We start from the raw sequence: 27,449 nt of genomic DNA on the forward strand, positions 1-27,449 counted from the left end.
TGTCTTGCAGCAGCTTTAGTAAACTGTAAGGAAAATTTTTGAAACTAGGCTACAGTTAGAACTGGTAAAATGTTTTAGATTCTTAACGTGCAGATTTCTCAATACTGCCAGGCAGTTAGTTTTAAATCTATTCAATCCAGATCATAGTTGCATTTTATTCTCCCACCTCTAGTTTCTTGGTCAGGATGCCTACTTCAGACTTCTCAACGTCCTCCCCAAGACATCTGGAAGTTTGTCTAGCTTCTTTCAGCTGTTTCTTCTGCAGTTTCTCATAACTTCTCTTCAATCTGAGGAGCTGCAAGGAAAACAGATAATTTTGGAGACTATGATGCAGTTCTGAAGTAGAGTGACATTAGTTTACTGAGAACCAAAAGCCAGAACCGAGTCTGAAGAGAAGGCAAGACAGAAATATTTTAAATAATCTAAATGTATGAAAAATATCAAAAATATTGCAAGTTAATAGAATTGTTCACAAGCATCCTAACTGATGCAAATTTCTTTGCCTAGTTACATAATGTTGGTTGTGGACAAAACCTCTAGTTCAACAGCAGAAACATGTCTTGCCATTTAACCTTTTTAGCTGCATTTAGGAACTGTCATTTCACAAATGATCTTACAGGATTTGGAACTATTACTATAGAAATTACTTGCATGATAATGCAGATTAATTACTTCTCCATAAAAAATACTGTTTCACAACATGGAAGTTCTGTTTAGGTATACTGGCTAATTGCCCTTAAGAGCCCCCTCTTCCAGGAATTTGTCGACTTCCCTTTTGCAACCATTGTCACAAACACTAACAGTAAATATATATATATATATTGTGCAAAGTAATTTTTTTCTCTCTGTCCTGAATCTGCTGCCATCCATGCTCTTTAAGTGACCTCAAGTTCTATTGTTGTAAGAAAAAACGGAAGGAAACATTCTCCATATCATGCATACTTTCATGAGGCTCTATTACGCTACTATTTCTTTTCTTAACCAAAAAGTCCACAAGGGCTTTAGCCAGTTCAAGCACCCTCTTGTGCAGCTTTTCTTATCCTCTAAGTCAGTGACTCCCACACTTTTTCAGGCTGCTGCCCCTTCAGCTCCCAGGCCACATCCCTGGCGACCCCTTCCCTACACACACATATACAAACACACACCTCTTTCTTGATATTAGGTCTACTGCAAATTCAAAAAAACTTCTAATATTGAAAATGCATGTATCTATTTCACAAATAAAACACAACCTAATAAAACAAAACCAATTTATTGAGCCGTTATAGCGATATGGAAAGGTATTGAAAGTAAGGAAAGGTGGAGGGAAAGAAAGAAGGAGAGAGAGAATGTGTGCACATCCTGGCTGCTGCCCAGAGAACTCAATGTTTGTGGCAGCTTCTTTGATGGAGAGAAGGTGATCCATTCCCTGTCACCAGGGGGGTTTTACAGAAAGTGGTGACTGAGGCAAGCGCTGAAATTGCACCCCTCCCAACACCTGACACTCTTGAACACCCTAAACTAGAAGACAGCAGAGGTACAGGGGCCATATCCCTTCAGCCTTGTTCTAACTAAACAGGTAAAGGTAGTTGCTTGTAAGAACTTGGGTCATTACTGACCCATGGGGTGATGCCATATCACAACATTTACCAGGCAGAGTATATTTACTGGGAGGTTTGCCATTGCCTTGTCCAATCATCTTTAATGTTTGCTACATGGGAAACCCTCCAATTTGCATATTTTTACTACTAGGTTGGGAAACCTGGATCCAGCATCCATCAAGAGTTATATCTGTTCCACAGGAGAAGAAAACAAATCCAAGATATAGATATGTATTGTCGAAGGTTTTCATGGCTGAATTCAACTGGTTGTTGTGGGTTTTCCGGGCTGTGTGGCCGTGGTCTGGTAGATCTTGTTCTTAATGTTTCGCCTCTATCTGTGGCTGGCATCTTCAAAGGTGTATCACAGAGGGAAGTCTGTTACACACTGTGTCCATTGAGAAGGGAATGTTTAGTGAGGTATGTACTGTCCATGTCCCAGGGTGGGGAACCAATCAGTAAGTATTTGGGTGGAACTTGTTATGCAGGGTTGTGAAGAGGCGGAGTGAGAGGAAACTGCACCCTGGGTGTGCACATGCCCTGCGTCCCTGCCGCAGTTCCACCCGCCCCCGCCTGGCCACGCCTCTGCTGTGGCTCCGCTCAGGGCATCGCCCTCCCCCCCATTGGCGCTACACCACTGGGGGTGTGAGGGTTCCTTCTCACAGCCTGGAAAACCCGCAACAACCAAGATATATACATTTTTCCTGCAATCAAATTTTGTTATAAACATCAGTGTAACTAAGCTGGATATTTCAAATGTTATCATATGCTTAAAGGGAATCATATTAAAGAAGGAAAACTAAAACAAGGAAATCCTAAGCAGAGTTATTCTATGTCCATTGAAGTCAGAAGACTTAAAAGGGTGCAAGTCTGCTTAGAACTACATTGTAAGTAGCTCTTCCTAGCACCACTGCTAGTAGAACGCTCTCTGCTACAATCTTTTTTCATTTGCTAATGTTCTTCAGCCTTGTAATGCTGCCATTGCAGACGTCAGTCTTTGCCATTATCTGCCACTGTACCTCAGTCACATATGACAGCATCCTTACTGTCCCCATGGGGGCTCCTCCTAAAACAAGCACAATTACTTATGTTGGAATGAAGAGACTTCTAAAAATGTGGACAGATATCTTCTGCTTGTGAGGGCAAGACTGCAAAATTAATTTTATTTATGAAGGAGGACTTCAAACCAGTTTTACAGAGACAAAAGGTTAATGCACAGGATTCTCTGAGAGGATTTAACTCCAAGCATTTGACAAGTGAGGAGAGGACAAAAAGTGAAGGCTAAATATGAAATGCTGTCACACCACCTGCAGGAAATGTCAGCACTCAAATTCATACTGGAAACAAAGGCACTAGTCTAGCATGGTTTTTTTATCCTTTTTTCTTAAGAAATTTTAAATAAAGATTTAGGCTGTAATCCTACACACATTTCCTTGGAAGTAAGCTCCATCAGACATAGTATGATTTACTTCTGAATAAATATACCAGGTTCAACTTCTGTGTGTTTTTAAAATAATGCTAAAAGAACATAACAGCCACCGTGAATCAGTCTGAGGCCCATCCAGTCCAGAAGTCTGTGCACACAGTGGCCAATCAGGTTCGACTTAAGCGGGGAACTCCACAATTTAACTAAATGTCATGGAAAGAAACACTTCTTTTCAACTGTTTTGAATCTCTCACCCTTCATCTTCAGTTGATGACCCTGAGTTCCAGTACTATGAGAGAGGGAGAAAAGCTTCCTGTCCACTCTCTCCACACCATGCATAGTTTTATAGACCTCTGTTAGGTCTCCCCTTACCAACCTTATTTCTAAGCTGAACAGAACCACTGGCAGCACCACTGAGTATTAAATCCAGGGTTGTCTCCGCTCTGGTTGGATCCCTGACCAACTATAAGAGGGCATAGTCATTGATGATATCTAGAAATTTTATCTCTTTGGCTTGACTGGATCGTGCACTTATCCAGTCAATATTAGGATAGTTAAAGTCTCTCATCATTGCCACCATCATCTTTGGATGACTCCTCGATTTCATTCTCCGTCTCTAAAACATCCTGAGCCATTTGGTCAGGGAACTGAAAGGATGTCCCCAATACTAAATTACCTTTGGGATCCAGTTTTGTTTCCCACAAGGATTCTGTGAATGAGTCTACCCTTTTTATCATTTCTAGTATTTTAGACACTAAGCTTAGATGTACACAGTAATACCCCTTCTAATATGTTGTTTCTACAGAGTTTGTATCCAGGTATCTGTATCTCACTGGTTCTCTCCCTTCCACCAAATTTCTGTAATGCTCACTATATCTATGTTTTCCCTTAAAACAAAGCACTCTAACTCCCCCATTTTTGCTTGGAGGTTTCTGGCATCAGCACAAAATCACCTTCATACTGTCTCTCTTTTGACCTCCCTGGCATGCACCCTCAGACTTTCCTTAAATGGCTATCCTGCTTTACATTATCATTCACTTTCATATATACCCCATCCCCATGTGGGCAATCAGAAGCATTTTTCCCTTTGACCATTTGGATGAGTCTTCCCGAACTGGATGCTTCTCAGCATCTGTTGGCTTTCCTTTTAGGTTCAATTTAATAGCTGCTCTGCCACCTTTTAACGTTGCACTCCAGCAATCAGGTTCCATCCTGGTTCAAGTGGATCCTGTCCTCTTTGTACATGTCATCTTACCCAGTTCCTAACAAATCTAAAATCCTCTTCCCTATACCACTGTCTCATTCATGCATCAAGACTTTCCAACTGTGCTTGCTAGCTGGTCCTGCATGAGGAACAGGAAGCATCTCCAACAAAGCTACCTTGCAGGTCCTGGCTTTTAGTGCCCTGCCTAGCGATCTAAATTTGGCTTCTAGAACCTCAAGACTACACTTGCCCACACCGTTGGTGCCAACATGCACCATGACCACTGACTCCTCCCCAGCATTATTCATTCTATTTATAAGATGCCCTTGTGTCAAAGCCCACAAGGCCTGGATCTCATCTGAAAGAGCGTTCTACCAGACTGGGGCCACGGCCAAGAATGCCCTCACCCCAACCTCTGATGGGGTATTTTATTGATTAATTTTGGTGTGTTTACCCTGGAGATGAAAAGGGATAAGTGTCCTCCCCTTTATGCCCTGTGCTTCTCCCATACTGAGTAAAGAACAAGTGCCCTGGCTTCCTCAGCCTGCTAAAAAACTCTCACAGATGCTTAACTCACTAGGCTACTTCTCCTTATGCTAGGGAGGATCCAACTTGGAAAAGGTTAAAGATGTTTTATAGACATGGCTGTTTTATTTATTTATTCTTGCATTTATACACCACTCTTCACCTAGTGAAAACAGAAATACTGACGGATCTATTCATGGATCTCCTATTTCATATATTGCTTGGTCATAAGCAAATTATTAAAGTGTTTAGGGAACATTTCTTTTTTATTAATTCCTAATACAGGAACAATCTATCTTTTATCGCTGAACTGAATATTTAACATTCCAAATCTGAGCTGAGTCAACCAAGCGTTCTATGCAGGGAAGTCCTTTGCCTCTGTTCCAATAACACAGGAAAAGGAAGAACAAATCAAGGTGCACACATCCTATTCAGAGAAACAAACACACAACCTATATGTAGAATGAACTATTCACTTTTGACTGCCTGTATAGTTTCTAATCTTTGGTTTTAATTGAACCTTCCCATTTGAGCATTCCAAGTTATACAATTTTGATGCTCAGCTTTAAGTTTAGCAGAATTTTAGTTTTAGAATAATTATTTAATATATTCCCCTGTGGGCCCCCCCCCCCCCCCGCCCAAACAGTGCTTAGGTGGTAAAGGAATAGTATTTCACTATACCTATTGTCATAAAGGACCTCAAAACATTAATAAATCTCTAAAAATGATTCACATGTGGCTGTGTTAATCTTTATTAAAAAATAACCAGAAAATTCAATCGCACCTGATGACTATTTTTTTTTTTTACTCACAGAACTTGAACTTCTGTAGGCTATTACCTACTTCATCAGATGCTAGTGGAAATGTTAACTGCAAGCTGTAAATAAAAATAATAGCTAGTCTTAAATGTGCAAATGGATTATTTAACATTAAAATGAAGTTCTATAATACCCTTGGGAAAAGTTAAAATGTTTTTCCTAAAAAAAACTCATGAATGTTGCAAATGTGTGTTATTTCGTCTCTACCAAGTTATTGTTTTAGTACTGCCATTAGTGGATGGAGTCCTTAAAAAGATGTTTTATAGACACAAAAATATAAAATAATTGCATGACAGCCCGTGGAAATCTCAATATTACAAAATAAAGTTACTTGTTTAGAAGCTCACCTCATCCTGAACTTTCTTTAACTGTTGTTCATATTCCATACGCATAGTCTGATTGATGTGTTCCATCTCCTCCAGCTTTAGGCACAATCTCTCCATCTAAAACAGCGGATCAGATCACATTAGCACAAAGGTGAAAATAAATCTAGAAAACTTACTAGGTAATGAAAAAAATCATAGAGGCAAAGATGTGAAGGTCATAATGGTAGACCTATGAATGATAAGAACATCCCCAGGTCCCTAAAAATTAACCCACATTTTATACTATTTGCGGTGGGTTTTCCGGGCTGTGTGGCTGTGGTCTGATGGATCTAGTTCCTAACGTTTCGCCTGCATCTGTGGCTGGCATCTTCAGAGGTGTATCACAGAGGGATGGCCACAACCAGTTGAATCTGGCCATGAAAGCCTTCGACAATACACCAAATTTTATACCCAGAGAGGTTCAAATCCCATCGTGCCATGAAACCTCCCGAGTAACTTTGGACCAGTTCCACATTCTCAGTCCAACCTACCTCATGTGGTTGCTGTGAGCATAAAGTAGAATGCATGCTGCCCTGAGCTTGTTGGAAGAAGAGTGAACTAAAAATGTGGTAGGATTTTGCCACAATGATCCTTTGCCTTACACTCAGTGAAGAAAAACGATTGCTGAAAGACTTACTGGGTTGATTAGTTGAGAGGGATAGTCTCACAGTTGCAAAATGTGTTTTGAGAGAACCCGTGCATTTTAAAAAACAGGAGGTATCTTAGTCAAAAGGGGAAAGGAAAGCAAAATTAATTCTCAGAGATCAGCAAATATCACCAAGGTGAAAATTCTTTGTTAGACCAAAAAAAAAAGGGTAACTAGCTGGTCCAACTACTGGGAATTTATATAAAATATCATTTATATAAAACACCCAAACAACTACCTGTTTTGCAAATATGCACTGGAAGTCCACAGGGAATTGTCAAGGTGTAGGGAGACGTGGGATTCACCCATCTCTTCTTCTAGTAAAGAAAAAGGCTTGAGTGGTGAGGAATTTGCTTGGCCTGAAGGAGGCTGCACTTCCCCAAAGGAACTGGTTGGAAACTCATATCTCCTCTGTGGCACGTAGCACCTTTCATCAAATTCAGTTACCGTAATATGTCAACTATAGCTATTCCTTGAAAAGTGTGATTTGGGCATGGTGATCCATGCTCAACTAGTCCAAAATGTGGCAGTGAGATTATTGTCAGGCCTGGATACAGGCATCTTATCACACGCAATTGAAACATCAACACTAGCTGCCCAACTGTTTCCTGGCACAATCTGAAGTACTGGTTCATCCCTTTCAGGTCCTAAATGGCTCAGGGCAGCGGTATTTGAAGGACAGCCTCACCTTATATTATACAGTTCAGCTATTAAATCATAATCTCAAGCCCTGTTCATTGTGTTTCTATCTGCTTAGGTGAGATAGTTGGCAACCATAGACAAGGCCTTTTTCAGTGGTGGTGATTCATACTTGGACCCCCCCCCCCCCCCCCAGCATCAGGAAGGCTTACTAAACATTTACTTTTATTTCCTTTTGGCAGCAGATCAAAACACTTCTCTTTATTGAAGCATTTATCAACAGGATCAGTCCTTTATGGCCGTTGTATGATCTGCTCCAAGCACAAAAATCTTGGATTTCTGTTTGTTTTATGATTCCATTACCCTGTTTTTATTGGCTTGTATTTATTGTTGATATTATATTATCATTTAGTTGTGAGCTGCCGTAAGCACGTAATGGAGAGCATTCACTGGTACACCAGTGAGAGAGAGCATTAGGCCTGTGCTCTACCAGCTGAACTTGTTACCAGTTGAATTCCAGATCATTTTCAAGGTTTTGGTACTAATCTTTAAGGACTTGAGAGGATTGGGACCATCGTATCTTCAGGACTACATCCCTCCATATTGCCCATGGAGAACCCTTCAGTTCTCTGATGGCAATCTACTGGTGGTTCCTGGACCCAAGGGCATTCGGCTGAGTTCCACCAGAGTTAGGGCCTTTTCAGCTCTGGCTCCTGTATGATGGAACTCACTCCCAGTAGACATGAGAGCCCTGAAGGATATACCGGAGAGCCTGTAAGCAGGGGCATTGGGGAGGGGTGGAAATGGCGCCCAGGTCCCCCCCCCCCCACGGACTCCTACCCCTCACCCACTAACTTTACTTTTAAAACTTACTTTAAAAACAGCCAGCTCCAGCTGCCGGGGCCTGGCTGGTGGGGCGGGGTGATGGGTTTTGGGGGGCCCCATCCCCGCCCACTTACTTTATTTTAGCCACAGCCAGCTGAAAAAGCAGCATACTCCAGCTGCTGGGGCCTGGCTGGTGCGGCGAGTGGGAAAGGGGTGTGCCCCCCATGGAGCCCCACTCCCCGCCCACTAACTTTACTTTAAAAACTTACTTTGAAAAACAGCCTGCTCTGGCCACCGGAGCCTGGCTGGTGGGGTAGGGGAGGGGTATGGGGGGCAATTTCCATGACTAGGAAGGGCAGGATATTAAATCAAATCAAATTTTTAAAAATAAAATAGAGGCAGCATTCCATTTTTTAAACGATATTATTATAATTTGAAAAAATTACTAATGGATGTGTTGGATTTATTTTACAGCGTCATTATTTAGAAACTGTTCTGTTTAAACAAGGAAGTTTGATTCAGCAACTGTCAGATGCTGATATAGCAGTTTAGGATACAACTTTACACATGGTTAATTACTATAGTGTCATTTTAGAGAGAAAGCAAGATGTAGTTGAAACAAGTGAAGAAAGGTACTGCCACGGAAAATACCTCTTTGTGCTTTGCATCCAACACATTCCGAAGAGAGGAGAGCTCCTGCTCTCGGAGATCCAAGCAGGACTCCAGTGCCTGCGTCTGGCTTTCCCATTCAGTTTTCTTATGAGCCACCATAACGTCTATTTGCTTCATCAACTCTTGTAGTTCAGCCTCACACGAAGTCAGGAAACCACTGTCGACAAGACAATAGCTTGTTATGACCTTACAGCTGAAACTAAAATAGAGATAACAGGTATGCAAAGCTTCCTTTGCCTTTGTCATGCACACCAAGATTATTCCCAGCTAGAAGAAGAAGACGACGACTTTGGATTTATATCCCCCTTTCTCTCCTGCAGGAGACTCAAAGGGGCTTACAATCTCCTTGCCCTTCCCCCCTCACAACAAACACCCTGTGAGGTGGGTGGGGCTGAGAGAGCTCCGAGAAGCTGTGACTAGCCCAAGGTCACCCAGCTGGCGTGTGTGGGAGTGCACAGGCTAATCTGAATTCCCCAGATAAGCCTCCACAGCTCAGTTGGCAGAGCTGGGAATCAAACCCGGTTCCTCCAGATTAGATACACGAGCTCTTAACCTCCTACGCCACTGCTGCTCCTACGCCACTGCTGCTCCTTTGAAGCTACAGCAATGCTTCTAGTTGCTTGTAATGTCCAGGATTTCAATGGCAAGAGATACATATTTTTTGACAATCAAAAGCTATAAGGCCATTCAAAGACAATATGTAATCAGCAGTGTGGTATAATTTGCGTGAATAGTAGATTGTTCAAAATGCACAAGATCAGAATAGAGGGAATTTGATCAGAAGCTAGGGTCACAGACATATATAAAGAGCTAGAAGGCTTTATCCAATTAAGAGTCTGACAGACTTTAAGTAGAAATTTTGGTGATCATTTAAATTTCAGTAGTATTAAGGCAGAAATCTAAGGCACAATCAGATGGGAAAAAAATTCCAGTGAGCTGCCTGATATACTGGATCATGATGAAAGGCTCTCCACAGTTAAAGAAAATTTGGACCAGTTATTGCATTTTTCTAAAAATTTAATAACATGAAAACAAAGATGCGCATTAACAAAGAGCTCACATCAAAAACCGGATAGGTAGCTCATGCAGCCTTACAATACTTTAAGTACCCCTTTTATAAGGTCCCTACTCTGAGGAAGTGAAACACACACTAAATTTTAAAATAAAACAATATTTCTTCTCTCTCCCTCCCCAGTGACAAAAACGAAGTGCAATGAGGACTATCAGGGAAGAGTGCACTCCTAGCAAGTCCCCACTAGCAAGTCCCCAATGGCGCAGCATGATTTTTTTTCACATCCACAAATGAACTTGCACATCATCATATACTGTATCATTTGTGCACTGCAGTGATAATTTATGACTGGGTTATCCTGTGTGGAAAAACCAATTCAGTTTAACTACAGCACAGCAGCCAATGAAATGCCAGAATAGGCCTGGATTAATGCACATACAGGATTTTACATTAAATGAATTCCCCAAACCAGTATAATTCCATATGTAATACTGGGCTGTCATAGTCAACAAAAAGTTTTCTGCTGACTTGAGCAGGATTTAAAAGCCCAAACTGCATACTTTTGATTATCCTGCTGTTACTCCCCACACTATCCTGGGTTGCGGCATGCAGTAGGGAAACCAAGGAATAGCCCCGAGTGGTTGGACTTTAGTTAGCAGGAGGAGGGGAAAGCAGGGCTGGGCCCCAGGTTAACATGGCCAAAGACCCAGGTCAGAAGGGCCAGGAAAGTGGCATTTCTGAGCAGCAGAGCTGCTGACTGAACTCACAGGGCTTATCTATCTCAAAGCCTAATCATGTGGTAAGGGGGTACAGATGGAAAATTTTCAGAAATTTTAACACCTAAGAAAAAAAATGACCACCACCACCACCACCCCCCGGGGAAAAAACCAACAAGATTGGGGGGGGGGGGGAGGGGAGAATTGGAATATATGCAATACTTATTCTTCTATGAAACCTAAACTCATTTTACTGCTTTAAAAACATAGAACACATCATCTTTTATTGCTGACTTAGTGAACAAAATGCCAATATTTGACATATTTATAGAATTTAGAAGTTATAAATGCTCTAATTCTGTTCAAGCAAAATTACAAACATACCCAATACTTGAAGGAAAGCTACAAGCTGGTGCACCCTATCTTAGCACATGACCCTTAATTTTTGCTATCAGGTTAGAGAGAGCTAAGTTCTCAGCGAACCTTTCAGTTTTCCTCTGAGACTTTGATGCAGTTTCTGCCCCATCTCATTCTGATCTTTTTTCTCTCCCCTTTCAGGTAAGCTCCTTTTTACCCCGTCTGTAGATAAATGAGTCACAATGGCTTGAGGGAAAGGTGAAAAGGCTGGTCTTCTTATCAAAAGGATAACAGACAGCATGCAACTGTTGAGAAGCAATGAAAGCCCCCCACGCCCCCCTCATAAAGATTCGGTATCCTTCTAGTTGCAGAAATGCATCTTGGCTTTAAGAGCTGTACATGTCTATAGTAGGCCCACCTTGTCTTTAAAAGCACTTCAGTCAATCTAAAACAGAAAGTTATTTCACAGGATATTTTTTCAGCTGGGAAACTAGGAAAAAGACCTTCAGGAGGGGGAAAGTGTTTTGTTTCCAAATTTTTCAAGTTTTTATCCAGGCCTTCACATCTCTATAAGAGTGTGGTGGTTAGAGGGTACAATTTTTTTAAAAATAGTCCCTTGGCAATTAACGTGGCCTGGGAACTGAACCATAAGCCCAATGGGAAGAGCAAGGGATAGGTGGAACTCCAGGCATTTCTGGCATTTGAACCCAGAACTCTGTTACTGCAAGCAAGCCAGAACCATAATTGTCCCCTCCACCCCATGTCTGCCTTTATTGGACAGACTGGTGAATGATGAAGCATCTGCGTGGAGGTGGCCCCTGGCCCCAGGGACTTGACACTAATAATGGGCAAAGAAGCTTGCTTAAAGAAACAAAAGATATTATTCACTTAATTAGCATCTAAGATCATGCACACAACTATCTGGGAACTTGATATTTCACACTTAAAGCAAGTTATGTTCAAATTTAAGCTCTGCTCTCTTGCAAAGAGTTTTTAAGTCTACTTCCACCCACCAGAGATAATGTAAAGCCCAGTTATTAGCACTGCAAATGGGGGTTCATGTTATAGATGCTGACAAATCCTTAAGTACAGCAATATGGATGACAACACAGTAATGAGACAAAAGACATTTGCAATCTACTAGACAGGATCGGCTCCCTAGAGCTTCTGGCATTCCTTTCTTTTACAGTAATCAATTAAATTTGCTCAGCTAACTTGTTTGGGATTCAGTAACTTATAGACCAGAAACAATACTAAGAATTTCATGATGCAGCCCAGGAGAGAAGTTCTCACTGATTTTTACCCTTTTAATTTGCCTGTCAAATACAAGACACTGAAAAGAAATGGAAATCAATACGTTAAGAGATTGAAATTCCTCATTTTCCCCAGAGACTCCGCACACTTTTGCAACTTGACAGCTTTTCTATCAGGGCAAAATACTTCTCAAAAAACTCAACTTCACAGTTTGACTCCTCTATTGCACCAGACGACCTGAAAGAAAGTCACAACTTTGCTCAGGAAGGGCATTTTTAAACTGTGAAATTAAAGTAATCAGCTTCTTACATCCTTATATTTAATCAAACCTGTTTAGCCAAGTCCTGTCAACCCTGATTTACAGTAACTCTCCTTGGAATATGCAGAGGCATATCCCAGCCATGCTATGAAACAGCCTGGATCAACCTGGAAATCAACTCAGGACATCTAGAAGGCAGATGAGGTGTTTCAAGTGGAGAACTAGTGCTCTATTGAGCAGCTCACCCTTAAGTATGATGATATAATTAATGTTCAGGATCTGAGATCTCCAGTACTGAGAACTTGGTCATTATTTTCATATGCTGTAGCAATATAATGCAACACTGTAGATGTACTCTTTTAAATGAGCAGAAAACCCAGCATTACAGATCAACTAAAATTATAAAACAAGTGATCGGAGCAGATTCTAATTCTTTCCTCCAAATGCCTTTCAAAATAGAAACATCTTGTCACCTTCAAATGTCAGGTTGTCAGTTGAATAAATCAGAAGTCCAGTATACTTTAAAGACTAACAATATCTATCCCAGCATGATCTTTTGTGAATCAGAGCTCACTTCCTTAGAAGCAAATGGAAAGAAAGAAAATAATTTTCCTCATTATATCCAAAACATTAAGAGAATGGGAGGAAGACAAGGGAGTAGTTGAGCAAAGAGAGGCCTGGTGTCACATCAGGTGTGACTGACTGTTTAAGGTCGAGGAAGGGCATTCCATAGTCTGAGAAAGTCCTATTCTGTTTACCCAGTCTTGCTTCCATCATCTGGGACATATGGAACAGAGCCCCAACAAGAACTCTACAGGTAGATCTGAAGGATAGAGGCAGTTCTTCATGTAGGTTGGTCATAGGCTGTTTAGGGCTTTAAAGATTGTCACCATTACTTTGACAAGTGCCCAGAAACAAACAGGCAATGAGACTGACACAGTACTGACTTTATAGGTTCAGAGGCAGCATCAGAGGATGGCAGTGGTTTCTATGCTCTGTTTGTTGATCCTCCAGAAAACCTAGTTGGCCACTGTGTGAACCAGATGGACCACTGGTCTGATCCAGCAAGGCTCTTCATACCTTCTTATGCTTACTTCAGGACTCTTGCTGCCACATGTTGAACAAACTCTATTTCCTGGATACTTTTCAGAGGGTTCCCCAAACACAGAGTATTACAGAAGTTCAATCTGGATATGCAGCAAGTGAAACTGTGGCCAGATAATTCTACCCTAAGAACTACAACTTCAGCCAACAAAAAGTATTCCTTGCCTTCTCAGCAATCTGATCATCCAAACAGAAGGTGTAAATATGTACACTACGTTCTGAAATATTTTCCAGCATATATTGGACATGCCTGATAACCCATCAACCCATTCCCCTCTCATCGTAATACTAGAATGTATCAAATATGCATCTTTAGACAAAATAAACTCTGTAGAGTAATAACTTTGTCTTTCATTCTTACTGAAACTGAAGTTGCAAAAGATACAGTCCTAACCACATCATTGAATGCAAGTATTAACTGCAAATAATCTATAATTCAGACTGAACAATTCTTCACAGTACTCAACAACTAACCTTTCAACCAACATTTGCAGTTACGTCTTTAACAAAAGCTTCATATGCGAGAATTGGAAACACTTGGTGAGCAAGATTTCTTGAAAATTCTATGTACATTTTCATGCTTTATCCAAACAAAATAATCAGTGGTTTGGTAGCACCTTATTAATGGGAGAAATCTAAGCTCTGACAGGTTTCATGTAAGTAAAAATGGTGTCCCATGTACACTCCTGAAACTGCAACCCTTATTTTTAACATCTGACTGACAATTTCCATCAGAGTCACTGCACATACGAATAAAACACTTCTGAACAATGCTAGCATAACAAAATATGCTAGGCATAATAAATGTGGAAACAGCACATTGCACTATTACATAGAAATGCAGATATGAAGCTGCTTTATATGGAACCAGATCACAGGTGCATCAAGGTCAGCACTGTCTATTTAGACTGGTGGCCTTTCACATAATCTACTCCCTGATTAGCCAGACCTAGTGGTGATTGAACCTGGGATCTTTTGAATGCCGAACACGTGCGGTCCCACTCAGCCACTTCCCCCTCCCCTCCCCAAGCTTCAGGAGCCAAGACTGCCTTTGGTGTAGTGAGAAGAACACAGAACAAAAAAAAGCTGGAGCATGAAGTCCATGTACAAAACAAGAAGCAGTATGCACATACCTGCCTTGTCCTTGTCTTTGCATTCTTTCTAGCAAAGCCTCCATTCTGACATCACATCCTTTTGGGCAGCTGAGAAATCAAACAAAGCAAAGGTTATGTTACTGCAATTCATCACCATGTCCAATCCCTCTCCAGGTGACTGTGATGTGTGTCTGACAATTGGGAAAGGGAAAGAAAAGGTGAAAAATTACACAATTTACAGTACGAATGAAGGGAATAGATGCCACTTCAATAAATTTACAGGCCAAATTTTGGACAGGTAATAAATAAAATCCAAGGAAAGAAACCAGAGTTACTGCTCACTCAATGCCACATTTTGCTAGCATTTTACTTCAGTGTGCTCATGATTTCTGACCAAGAAGACAGAACAGTAGTGATATAATCTCTTCTATCTATAACATTTTACATCACCAATAACAAGGGAATAAATACAAAGAACAGGTTGCATGCAGTCTGTTTCTTCTCTTTTTTGAATTTTTGCCCTGCCCTTTCTCAGGGTAGAACACACAGGGCTATGAGAAATTGTTCATCCAAAAACAATCCTCTTAAAATGTAAACACTCATACAAGTGAAATATCTTTTTGCAGAATCATAACTTTAGCTGAATACGACAATTTTTGCTGTGTGCATAGAGGTCAGACAGACCTTAGATAACATGGTCCATTCACCATCATTAGTTAGAAATGACCAATCTAGTAGTCATTTTGGACACTCATCCAGTTCAGCACGGGCATTTAAGTTAAAGGGACAAAGCGCATCATTCCCACAATATAAAGTAATAATTGCTCAATTCCTCCACTCAAAGGCATACAAGTATGAACATTCAACTCATGTAACCCTTGCCCCACACAGTAAATAAGGAACGGACTAATCAACTGTTTGTGGTGGGTTTTCCGGGCTGTGTGGTCTTGGTCTGGTGGATCTTGTTCCTAACGTTTCACCTGCATCTGTGGCTGCCATCTTCAGGGGTGTATCACAGTGTGTGACAGACATCCCTCTGTGATACACCTCTGAAGATGCCAGCCACAGATACAGGCGAAACATTAGGAACAAGACCCACCAGACCACGGCCACACAGCCCGGAAAACCCACCACAAACAGTTGAATCCAGCCATGAAAGCCTTCAACAATACATTGGAGCTAATCAAGTCTACTTGAGGGAAGACCTACATGTGTATTGCTCAGGTCACTCAATGCCTTAAATCTGAGCATACAAATCTACCCCGGACTGGAATGTATGGTATCATTACTCTTCAAATCTGAACATTAATTTCTTGATCACTATCCCAGATACAGAAGATCTGAAAGTTGCCTTCTAGTATTTTCAAACTTAGATGAGCCAAACAGATGTATCATCTCATTTTATTTTTCCTGGTACAGTAGCTACTAAGATTTTCACCTTTGATTAGGTAGAAAAACAACAGCATATAGCAGTGGTGGCGGAACCTATGGCACTCCAGATGTTCATGGACTACAATTCCTATCAGCCCCTGCCAGCATGGCCAATTGACCATGCTGGCAGGGGCTGATGGGAATTGTAGTCCATGAACATCTGGAGTGCCATAGGTTCACCACTACGGGCATATAATATAGGATGATGTGCTCATTCTTTTAAAAGTTCAATAGCTGTTACAACATATTTATCTATTGTTTGTACTATTCCTCCCATGCATCCAATAAAATCAGTTTTTACCAGAAACTATGTTGATACTAAGATTCCCTACCAACATGAGTTAAATCAGTTTTTCTTGCAAAGATGCTAACTTTGATTGCATTAGTGTACTGCACATGCCAAATATATGTTCTCATCACTTTGGCTGAAAGGACATACTTGACCTCTGACTAGATCTGAGAGCAGGCAAATTCATTCCGACAAGTCCCCATAAAATTCAGTAACTCCTTCCATGTTGCAATCCTACTGACACAAACTGCACAGTTTAAGGAACAAAATTAACAAACTAACTTTACTTAACAGCATACAAGTCTACATAGTATATCAATAGCCAGCCTATATTAAGCTACATTATACAGGCATCTACAGAAAAACCCTATGCAAAGTTATGTCACACTAAGCCCATTGCTTTCAAAGGGTATAAAATGCAGTAATTTTGTATAAGTGTACTATAAAAGCAGTACAAGATGCATAATAGCCAGCATTTTAAAATAAAAGGACAAAAGGAAAAGAGTGAAAAAACCCTCCATCTCTTAGTTTTATTTTCATCAGCTTCTTGATTGAGCTCAGGACAATTGAGAGTAGATAAAAACTCATCAGTGGATATACACAAAGCCTTGTCTGTAAATGCTCAGTTATCCAGAGCCTTCACACATTATCTCAAAGATGTCCATAACATAAGAACTAACTCACATATCAGAAAAGGAGCCCTAAAACATTACGTAACACAAAGAACAAAAACAGACCCCAATTCAGAGAACTTAGATGCCAATGAAAGACTATTATTATTTTACTAGTAGTAAAGCCCATTGGATTAAAAAAAAAATACAACAGGCTCTAGAAAACTGTTGGTGCCAATGAAAGACTATTATTATTTTACTAGCAGTAAAGCCCATTGGATAAAAAAAATACAACAGGCTCTAGAAAACTGTTGGTGAATTAATGGTGCCCACCGAGAGGACCAACCGTTCCTGCCTGTCCTCCCTCTTGGCGCCGCAATTTACCAAAGATAAAGAAAACCTAACCTAATTATTAAATGGGAAAAAGGCATAATTACAGATTCCACACACACACAAAAAGGCTCCTCTACCTTTGCAAAGAGGCTCTCCTTTCTCAGATTCCCCCACCACACACAAAGTCTTCCCTAACTTACAAACAGGCTCTCCTTTCTCAGATTTCCCCATCGCCACCACCCTAACTTTGCAAACAGACTCCTCCAGTTCAGCTGAGGACTGACATAGTTTGTCCCATGTTCCCAGGCAGAAAGTTCTTCAAAGTTCACCACAGGGATCTAGTCCTGGTAGGGAGAAACATACTGGGGAGAGGAGGGGATTATGGCTTCCTCCTGCACTTTCCCCCCTTTTCAAGGCTTACCAGGGAGAAACACATTCTAGGGCAGTGGTGGTGAACCTATGACACAGGTGCCAGAGGTGGCACTCAGAGCCCTTTCTGTGGGCACACGTGCACAGAGTTCACCATGTGGGGGGGAGTCAGAAAATCACACACACCCACACACACATCTAGGCTGGCCTGGGCATGATCCTTTACCTGGGAGTAAGCTCGGTTGCTGGCAATGTGGCTTACTTCCGAGTAAACCCTCCTAGGGTCATGATTCACCCATTCGAAGCGTTGAGCAGTTGCTTCACCAAACTTACTCCTGGGTAACGCGCGCCTCGGAGCCAACTGTTTTTTCTAAACGAAAACCTCAGTATTCAAGTTAAATTGCGGTGTTGGCACTTTGTGACAAATACATGGGTTTTGGGTTGCAATTTGGGCACTCAGTCTTGAAAAGGTTCTCCAAGCACTGCTCTAGGGAGAGCAGGGCTTCTTATAGCAAGAGCTGCTGAGAAGTGTGGTCCTTGCCCCTCAGGGAGGACCTGGAATCTGGGCCCTCTGGGATGGCCATGCACCACACTTCCCAGCAGCCCTCGCTTTTTCTGGTTCATCGTGAACATGCTGCTTGCTCAATTACAGTACATAGTAAGGTAAAGTCTCTCCAACAACTCATTAATGTAAAGTATTCACACAAGGTCTTCAAAGTAAACACTTTAATGAGTTTGCATTTAGGAAACACTTTAATGAGTTTGCATTTAGACATACAGAAGTGTAGGCTATTGGCCCAAAGGATTAAGCATAATCTTTTCCACAAGTATGTGGAATTCCTGTTTTTTATATTTGAGCCTATCTGCCCAGTTTATCATTGGTGCATTGCTTTCCATTATTCATGGATGTAACTGTTCACAGAAACTGCTCTTCCCTCACTTCTTTCACTACAAACACATAATCATAAGTAGAGCCTGATTTTCTGAACAAATCTTTCCCACCTCCCCACGCTTTCCACAGTCTTTTGCACCAAGCAAAAATTGGGTTTTGGGGGTCAGAGAACTCTCAGGACAACATGGATGCAAATAGGAAACTGTAACTTAAGTGAAAAATCCATAGGAAAATAGACAAAACCTTTCTCTTTCACTTGACCCAACCATAAAGACAACTCTGGACTTATGGGAACATTCAGATAAACATATTTATTTCCATGTAAGTATGCCTAGATCTGCTATCTTGTAGCTCATTTCTAAATATATTTATTCTAAAACAAGTCACACTTCCTCCCCCTAAAATGTGCATAGATTTACTTTTTAAAAATGTAGTTATTAGGATTTTCTAATAAACAGATAATAGATAAATAAAAACACTCATAACACAAATACCAGAAAAATGATGCCTTATTCATTATGCAATCAATTATAGTCTCATTCTGATTAGAAACTTAATATGCTAATTACACAGCGTGTCTAGGAAAGGATATGTTTAGAGCTGACCCGTTTAATATAACTACACTTTATCCCAGCTGAATAATGAAAAATGTGAAAGGGCAAGCATGCATCTTTGTTTTTTTAAAAAACTGACAAATATGTACAGTTAAGTGCATTTATTGGCACGTAAGTTCCAATTACTTCCGAATAAGCATGTGCTAACACACTCAAGTCGCCCAATAACCACAGAAGTTGGTCACAAGACCCCTCGCAAAGAAGTCCAAAGAGCTGCCAATTTTTCAGCCCGCTGTATTTTATACATAAACTAGAAATGCAGGAATTACAGATAGTTTTTTCTGCTGTGCAATCCGGCCGCAATTGAAGGCGCGGCTAAAGACTTGGCAGCCCTAGCAAGGCAATGCAGAGCCAGGGGCGGGAGGAGAAGCAGAAGGGATGGAGAGCAGCAAAACCACTGCATTGTAGGAACTCCCAGAAAATATGCCGTGCATGTTCAAGACGAGAGACTCAGGACCCCACCTAAGTGAGCCCACAACAACCATCGCGCTATCTGGATCCAGGCGGAACGACCCCGCCGGTAAAAAATGAGGCGACAACGAGAGGATCTGTCTCTGCCTCTCTCCCGCTGCGGACTCCACAGAAATGCCACGATTAGACCAGAGCTCTCCACCACTTCTGGGGATCCCGCAATCTGGGGTGCTGTGTGGTTTCCGGGCTGTAGGATGCCAGCCACAGATGCAGGCGAAACGTCAGGAGAGAATGCTGCTAGTACACGGCCATACCGCCCGGAAACCACACAGCACCCCAGTGATTCCGGCCGTGAAAGCCTTCGACAATACATTGATCCTGCAATCGTTATAAACCGTTACCTCCGTAGCTGGGACTCAGTGGTGAGTTCACATCTCCGAACTTGCAAGCTTTTCAGACGACTTGAAACATCCGCCTTTTTTGGCTTCATCTCTATGGTTCACATCCCCTGGAAGAGCCGCCTATATGACGTCACATCCTGCGCTTGCAGAATAATGGTTCCCTGGCTGCAAGTGGAGGTCCTGGGGTGGGCGGGGGTGTAACGACTGATGGCCCGATCCGGCGCGGTGTGAGAAGCGGACGCTGGAGCAGGCTGTCAGAGAGAGAGAGAGCGCGATCGTCCCAGGTTGGTTGGTACAATCAGAAACATATACACAGAGAAGAAGGGTGCAAGTGCGCTATTAATGTACAATAAACTGCCTAAAGCATACAAACATTTACATGTATACTAATTGCTATATTGGGCATAGTGTAAATAGTAGGTTTCTCTATACAATCATCACATTGCCCAAGATATATTGTAAGTACAATCGACAGGTTTAGTTGTGAATCAAAAATTGGTTAGGAGAAAAAAAGGGTAAAGCGGATTTAGCCGTTGCAGTTCGTTTCCGTATTATTTTAGCCAGAGGGAAGGTCATAGCTTTCTTTATCCTTAATCAAATGGAAGTATCTGGTGTTTCATTAGGAAAACGGTAGTTTTTGTCAGTTTCTGTAATTTAAAAAATGTGAAACGCAGAGTTATTATGGGCTGTTCTTAATGCTGCTAAAGTAAAAAAAATAAAGATTAATAAATGGAATTAAAGTTTTGGGGAAGATTAATTATAGTTTGATCGTGTTATGAGAATATAGGATCCATTGAAAAAGACAATATTGTTAGAAAAAGTTGAAGGCAGATAAAAAGGAAGACCAAACATGAAATAGAATGGAGTCACGACTTTCAGTCTGCAAGACCTGAGCAAGGCTGTTAGCAGAACATTTTGGAGGACATTGATTCATAGGCTCATTCCGCACATGCAGAATAATGCACTTTCAAACTGCTTTCAATGCTCTTTGAAGCTGTGCGGAATGGCAAAATCACTTGCAAACAGTTGTGAAAGTGGTTTTAAAACACATTATTTTGCGTGTGCGGAAGGGGCCATAGGGTCACCATAAGTTGGGAGCAACTTGGCAGCACTTAACATATGATTATTAATGCCTTTTTATTTTTATTTTTTTAAAGCTTCCAGTAAAATGTTCATAATAAAAAGGAGGGTACAGAAGCTGTGAAGCCTTGCCCCAGTTTTTTAGCTGGACCTGTATGCAATCCAAAGTGTTCCCATGAATGGTGGACAGCAGTTATATACTTTTCCAAAGTTTTTGTCTTAAATCCCACCATTAAAAGCTCCACATTGAGTTTCACAGCCATGGGATACGAGAACAAGATTAATGGCATAGCAAGGATTAATAACTTAGCACAATCCTCAACAGAGTTACACACTTCTAAACCCACTGATTTAAAAACAGATTTAGAAAAGTTAAACAGCAGGAAGCATAAGGGAAGGCTTACCATCCTTGTAAGGCAGGGCATTAAGCAGCGTGGTACCTCAACCATATTGTTGCCCAGCATAGAGACGTGGTCTCTCAATAATTTGGGGGAAATTAGCTCAGAGCAGACTGCTTGTTAATACTGCAAGAAGCTAGGTGGGAAATCTTTAATACCAATTTATATGAAGATCAACTCTTGGAATATAGTGCAAATTTGGCAACTTTTATTGTAGGGATAAGATGTTCACAAGCACTTGATTCAATTCAATAAACACGCACACACACAGTTCCTAAGATATAAATAGGTTGGAAAAAAGGTTTGGAATAGAAAGGGGTATGGGCAATACGGCCTGATCGAGATGTGAAGAAGATCTGGGATTCAGAACCAAACAGCCAACGTCTGATTCCAGGGGGAATGCTTTGGGCACAGTGACAAAGATGGAAAGGTGTCAATGGCACTGGGCAACTGGCCCTTTGGAGGATATTTCTAGCGTGAAGAACCACCCTTGGGGGGTGTCAGGACGACCTTTGGGAAGTGTCTGGATGGATTGTTTGAGAAACAATAGAGTATATTATAAGATGGTCAGGAGACGTTAGTTACAGAAGGGAGTATCTGGTTTAAGATAATCAGGGAAAGCAATGTCATCAGAGGTCCTCTTGTGGCTGGAAATGAATATCCATTCAGCAGGGCTACTGTATCGTGTTGAGAACAAATTCTTCTTTGGCTGTAGAGCTGAAAATGTGCTGCTGTGGCCAGCAGGCTGAGAGCATGAGAACAGAAAGATAAAAAGTTCCTGGAAGTTCCTTGTAGGTAGACCTGACTGTTGCCAGAGAATGGGCTCCCCATCTCTGCAACACCAGCATCACCCTTTAGGCTGACACATGGGCAGGGATACCTGTGAATAAGCATTCCCCCTGCTATGCCAGGGTGGTATGGTAACAATATATGTTGGGATCAATGCTAGTGAATTTATCTTATACATTTACTCCTAAATTAATGAAGTAGAAGTGAGCCAGGATGTGGCTAGGTTTGTGGATGGATCAAGGGATGAAAATACATGCATATGAGACCTGGGCAAAAGATCATGAGTGAAACACAATTTCTTTCTTTGCATTATAGCTCCTTCTAAATTGTACAAAGATGGACAGTGAGGTACAGAGAGATGGGAGAATACTGGATTTGATTGATGATGCATGGAGGGAAGATAAATTACCATATGAAGATGTGGCAATACCTCTGGTAAGTGAGTGTATGAAGTGTTAATTTGGAATGGTTTTCCTGTGTCAGTATCTAACTCTCTTTTACTTATTCAAAAATGTTCATCTTCCCATTAAGCCTGATACATTTCACCGTAATAAAAAATCATAAGTAAATTTACTAAAAACTAAATAAAACATATTAATCACAACACAACAATAGAGATGTGACAATGAAAATGCAAATCTATGGATAATTCAGGGGTGTGGCATGGAGTTTTCTTATCTCATCATCTTTAATCCGTTTCTTGGGTAGACATCTTCTACTTCTATTTTTTTAATTTTGCTGTTCATGGCAAATCAATAGCTTAAAAGGTCAAAAGAAAGGACTGCTGTTTTTCAGGCTTATTCAGTTTTGTGTTTTGTTATCACTGCATCTGAATATTGACATAGTGGTTATCTTTGTCAGTGGGTGATAGGAATTAGCAAGAAGTTTGATCATTTTTTGAATCAGTTTGTGTGGTTTTTACAATTTTTCTATACAGAATCTTCTGGATGACAAAGTCTATGAATGATGGACAGCTGTTATAACAAAATTGAACCTCCCTTTACAGAGGCAGCATACTTGCTGGTACCAAAGAGGATAAACCAGAGGTGTCCATTGTTTTCACGCCATGTTTGTGAAGGCTCAGAGCCATCCTGTTGACCACTAGAAGTAACAGCGTCCTGGATTTGATGGATCTCTGTTTTATCTAAATTCTCAGCTTTTTTTTTTTAAAAGGAAGCCTATCGCCCGTTCCATTTCAGAGGTATGCCTTTCCTCTTAAGTCTCCACACAAGGAGGGTCTAAAGGCATATTTTTTAAATTGAAGGCTGGAAATTCAGAGGCCCTATGCATATCGTTAGAATATTATTCAATTGCCAATTTTAAGAAGATCAAAATGCCCCCTAATTGGGGTGTGTGTGGCCAATCTGGGGGCAGTATCAAGGGAAGGGACTACTGTGTAGCTGGAAATATCTGAACTTTTCCAACCACATGGAAGCCATTCAGACTTTACTACTGTCTTTCCTCAAACGTCACCATAAATCAAGTTTTAGAAAGATTGGAGAAAAGCTGGGGAAGTGCTGGGAGGTTCACAAATGCACCCCGATGCTATAGGAAGGCAGAGAAAAAATTGCTTCCCAAAAGCATTGAGTGCTGAGCAAATCAGCTATGTGGAAATTGCCTTCACATCCCTAAACAGACTACTTTCTCAAATAATAGAAAGCGAGTTAACTGGCTGCATGTTATCCATCTGATGACTGGGGTTAGGGTAGCCAACTGAACAAAGAACTGAGTTGGAGAGAACAGCACAGAAGGCATAGCTCTGACACCAAGGCCAGACACACACACACACACCCATGCATCATCTGGTTGGCATTGGCTGGGTGGAGGAGACTTGGAGCAAAAGGTCGGTCTTGTATACTTTTCCAAGCCCCTGCATTCAGATGGATTATTATACATCTGAGAACCGATTATTCCATGATATGTATAGCCATGTTTGGAGTGGCATGCTTAGCTGGCATATCTGTTTTTCTTGCTGTCACATTTATTGGTATTCATGTTCATCTGTGTTAAATATTTCTCTCTGGGCTTTTGTATTTTAAAGTGTTTGCATTCCTTTGACAGAATGAGCTTCCTGAGCCAGAGCAAGACAATGGTGGCACAACCGAATCTGTGAAAGAACAAGAAATGAAATGGACTGACTTGGCTTTGCAATATCTTCATGAGAACATTCCTCCAACAGGAAATTAGTCTATCAGTAATACCTCCTGTAGTGGTTTCTCTAGAAAATGTTTCTGGCAACTTTTCATCACTCTGAGATGGAAAGAAAAATTCCTGTTCCTGGGTCAGGGATCCAACTTCTGGCTGCACAAAGCTCTTTGATATTTTCTAGAAATTTGAAGTATTAGGGTTTGGGTCAGTTTGTTTTTAGTGATGTCTCAAGATTAGATTATGCAATAGGATCCAATAATACAAAATCATATCACTGTCATAATAAAAATAAGCAAAATGTAGGTGGTAAACATCTGTCTTAGTTTGGGCGTTAATTATTAGGACTTTTATATTGTAAAGTTATGGGAGGCAAAGGGTTTTTGCTTAAGTTCCTTTTCTGAGGAGGGTGGGGACAGGCTTTAAGCATCTCACTTTTTCCTCCTTAGTATTTGTACAAAAGGAAGTTGTACAAAAAAAATTGGGACAGTTAAAAGCCAAGGGGGTAGGAATCATCTTATACTGGGCCTGACTTTTATTTCCACAGTGGTCAGTCCATCTACCATCTGCAGCCAGAAACTGACTAAGGCCCCTTCCACACATGCAGAATAATGCACGTTCAATCAGTTTTAATGCGCTTTGCAACTATGTTGAATAGCAAAATCCAGTTGCAAACAGTTGTGAAAGTGGATTGAAAGTGCATTATTCTGCATGTTCGGAACCGACCTTTGATAGGGCCACATCCAGTTGAAATGGAACAATCTTTCCTTTGGAAGTAATGGCTATCATTGAAAGATTTTCCTCTGGAAGCAAATAAGTAGGACAGTATCACAGCAACAAAACAGCATTTGGTTAGAGACCCATTTCAGCTAAACTTTGTAATCAGTGTCTGAAGTGAAAGGAAATAGTTGGTCAGAGCCACCTTAGCATCTCTTCAGATGCAAAGATTTCTGTCCATTGATTTTTGCTTCTGAATGTAGCCAAAAATACCTTTCCTGGGGAGATGGTCCCCTGTTCCCCAGAAGCTACATTTTGGGGCCCAGCAGGAATGATGGAAGTGAGAGAGTTGAACTCCGCAGGCAGAAATCTTTTGGTCTGTGGAAGTGATCCGTAGATCCAAGCCAGAGCAAATTGGTGAAGGAAGTTGTGCCCAAAACTTTATAAATCCAGGAAAAGAATGGCCAGTCTGACATCTGAACTCTGTAATCTGCAGGTTCATCCCCTTTGCAAATGAAGTTGCTGATTCTTCAGTCATTTAAGTGGATCAGGTGCTAAATTTGTTTACAGCATTTATAGCCCACCTTTATTCCCTTTCAAGAACCACAAGGCATATAACCGTTAAAAACATAAATGATAAAATACACTGTAAAACCATGAAAATCAATCTCCTCCCAAACATACATCATTACAATTATTTTTAAAAGAATTAAAGTGCATGCAAGACAATTAATATGCATACAAAACATAAAATACATTGGTTAGGATTATTGTAAGGATTATTGCGGGAATGCCAAAGAAAAAATGTCTCTACACTCAATGGAAGATGGCAGCAGGAAGGGACCATGGCTTTGCTAGCTTGCCTGTTGTTCTGTGAGCAATAAATAATAGTGAGGAGATGTTTTGAGTCAGAGGAAGACCCTTATAATGCAGTAGAGAGTGCTGAGTAACAGTCCTCGGCAATTTGTCAGCGACAGCCTCCTTTCCTAGATCATCCAGCAGAGGTCAGAAAAGTACAACAGTTGGCTTGGCTGTGAATCAATCTATTTGTACCATAATATGTATGTAGGGAACTTGCTAAACTATATTCTTATTCATTGTGGGTGGAATTGGATAGGAACTGAAAAAATTCATCATCAGTAAAAGTATTTGAGGAAGCTCATAGAGGATGGAACTATAAGCTGTTTATTTATTTTGAAAATGTCCATCCCGCCTGACAGCTGACTGGCTCGTGGTATAACTGTCACCCCAAAAGGCACAGTCGAAGTAATCTTAGGGCAGCATTGGAAACAGCTTACTGAAATCAATGTTCACCAAAATAAAAGCAAATCTATGTAAGGCCATGAAACCATAAAAATTAAAATTAATGTAGTAACTGAAGAGAATTAACTAAGGAAAACTAAGGCTCATTCCGCACATGCAGAATAATGCACTTTCAAACTGCTTTCAGTGCTCTTTGAAGCTGTGCGGAATAGCAAAATCCACTTGCAAACAGTTGTGAAAGTGGTTTGAAAGTGGTTTGAAAACGCATTATTTTGCGTGTGCGGAAGGGGCCTAAGATATAAATAATATACCTAAACAAACAAGATTTTATCATAAATCTAGGTGAACAAATGCATCTTCCTCTGCTATTGGCACCTCATCAGACCCAGTACCTAGCAAACAGCAAGGAGAGGGCTTTCCACAACTGGAGTGCCTTAATTGAATAGGATGTGTATCTTGCAATACTCCTTCTTTGGTACAGGTCACCAGCAGAAGAGGATCTGAGACCTTAGTCAATGATCAAGAACTTAGTCAAAGTGGTTAAGAAGGCCCAGCAGAGATTGTATTATCGGAGACTTTCAAGGAAACAGCAACTGAATGAAAAACTGCTGGTGACCTTCTACCGCTGTGCTATGGAGAGTGTCTTGATATACTGCATCTGTGCATGTTTCGCCAGTTGCACAGTGGCAGATAGGAAGGCACTGCAAAGGGTGATCACTACTGCCCAGAGGATTATTGGCTGCCCTCTCCCCTCTTTGGAAGAACTTTATAATTCCTGCTGCCTAATGAAAGTTCAGAATATTCTGAAAGACTCATCTTATCTGGCATACTTTCTTTTTGAAATGTTACCATCTGGCAGACGATATAGGATTATAAAAACAAGGATAAATAGGCTTAGAAATAGCTTCTATTCTAAGCTATGCTGAATTCCATGGTTTCGTGTTGATGTGGTTGGGGTTGTGTGGGGATGGGTGGAGGAAGGGGAATGTGAGGATGGGGTGTGAGGTCTGAAATAGTGTGCATTGGGGAATGCTTGTAAATTTCGTTGTGCATGCACAATGACAATAAATACTTCTTGTCTTATCAGGAATATTGTGCTCCAATGGAATGTATGCAGCTACTTCCATGCTTTGTGAAGCAGGACTTTCCTGCTTCCCTTTTCTAGTATATTCAAACCCCTGGCATTTTGTTTCTCAAATGGGGGCTAAAATAA

The 27,449-nt window shown here is 41.0% G+C and overlaps 2 protein-coding genes across 4 annotated transcripts in view; one reads left to right on the forward strand and one right to left on the reverse strand.

Moving 5' to 3' along the window:
• CEP63 (centrosomal protein 63) overlaps nt 1-19,992 on the reverse strand; it is a 41,619-nt gene extending 21,627 nt beyond the window's left edge. Inside the window, exons 1-5 of one of the 3 annotated variants that reach the window (XM_048505354.1) lie at nt 19,845-19,991; nt 14,533-14,601; nt 8,677-8,854; nt 5,898-5,993; nt 167-295 (exon numbers count right to left, since the gene is read on the reverse strand). In XM_048505354.1, coding sequence (XP_048361311.1) covers nt 167-295; nt 5,898-5,993; nt 8,677-8,854; nt 14,533-14,601; nt 19,845-19,933 — 561 coding nt within the window. In that variant the 5' untranslated portion in view covers nt 19,934-19,991. Of the gene's footprint in view, nt 1-166; nt 296-5,897; nt 5,994-8,676; nt 8,855-14,532; nt 14,602-19,844 lie in introns of all 3 variants that reach the window. The other 2 variants (XM_048505355.1, XM_048505356.1) reach the window with 2 other exon arrangements.
• ANAPC13 (anaphase promoting complex subunit 13) lies at nt 19,971-24,570 on the forward strand. The gene is made up of 3 exons (XM_048505357.1): nt 19,971-20,128; nt 22,427-22,546; nt 24,173-24,570. Exons 2-3 carry the CDS (start codon nt 22,448-22,450, stop codon nt 24,296-24,298), a joined length of 225 nt encoding a protein of 74 aa, XP_048361314.1. The 5' UTR covers nt 19,971-20,128; nt 22,427-22,447; the 3' UTR covers nt 24,299-24,570.
• Nucleotides 24,571-27,449: the final 2,879 nt, after the last annotated feature.

Source organism: Sphaerodactylus townsendi, linkage group LG08 (assembly GCF_021028975.2).
Source record: "Sphaerodactylus townsendi isolate TG3544 linkage group LG08, MPM_Stown_v2.3, whole genome shotgun sequence".
Lineage (NCBI taxonomy): Eukaryota > Metazoa > Chordata > Lepidosauria > Squamata > Sphaerodactylidae > Sphaerodactylus > Sphaerodactylus townsendi.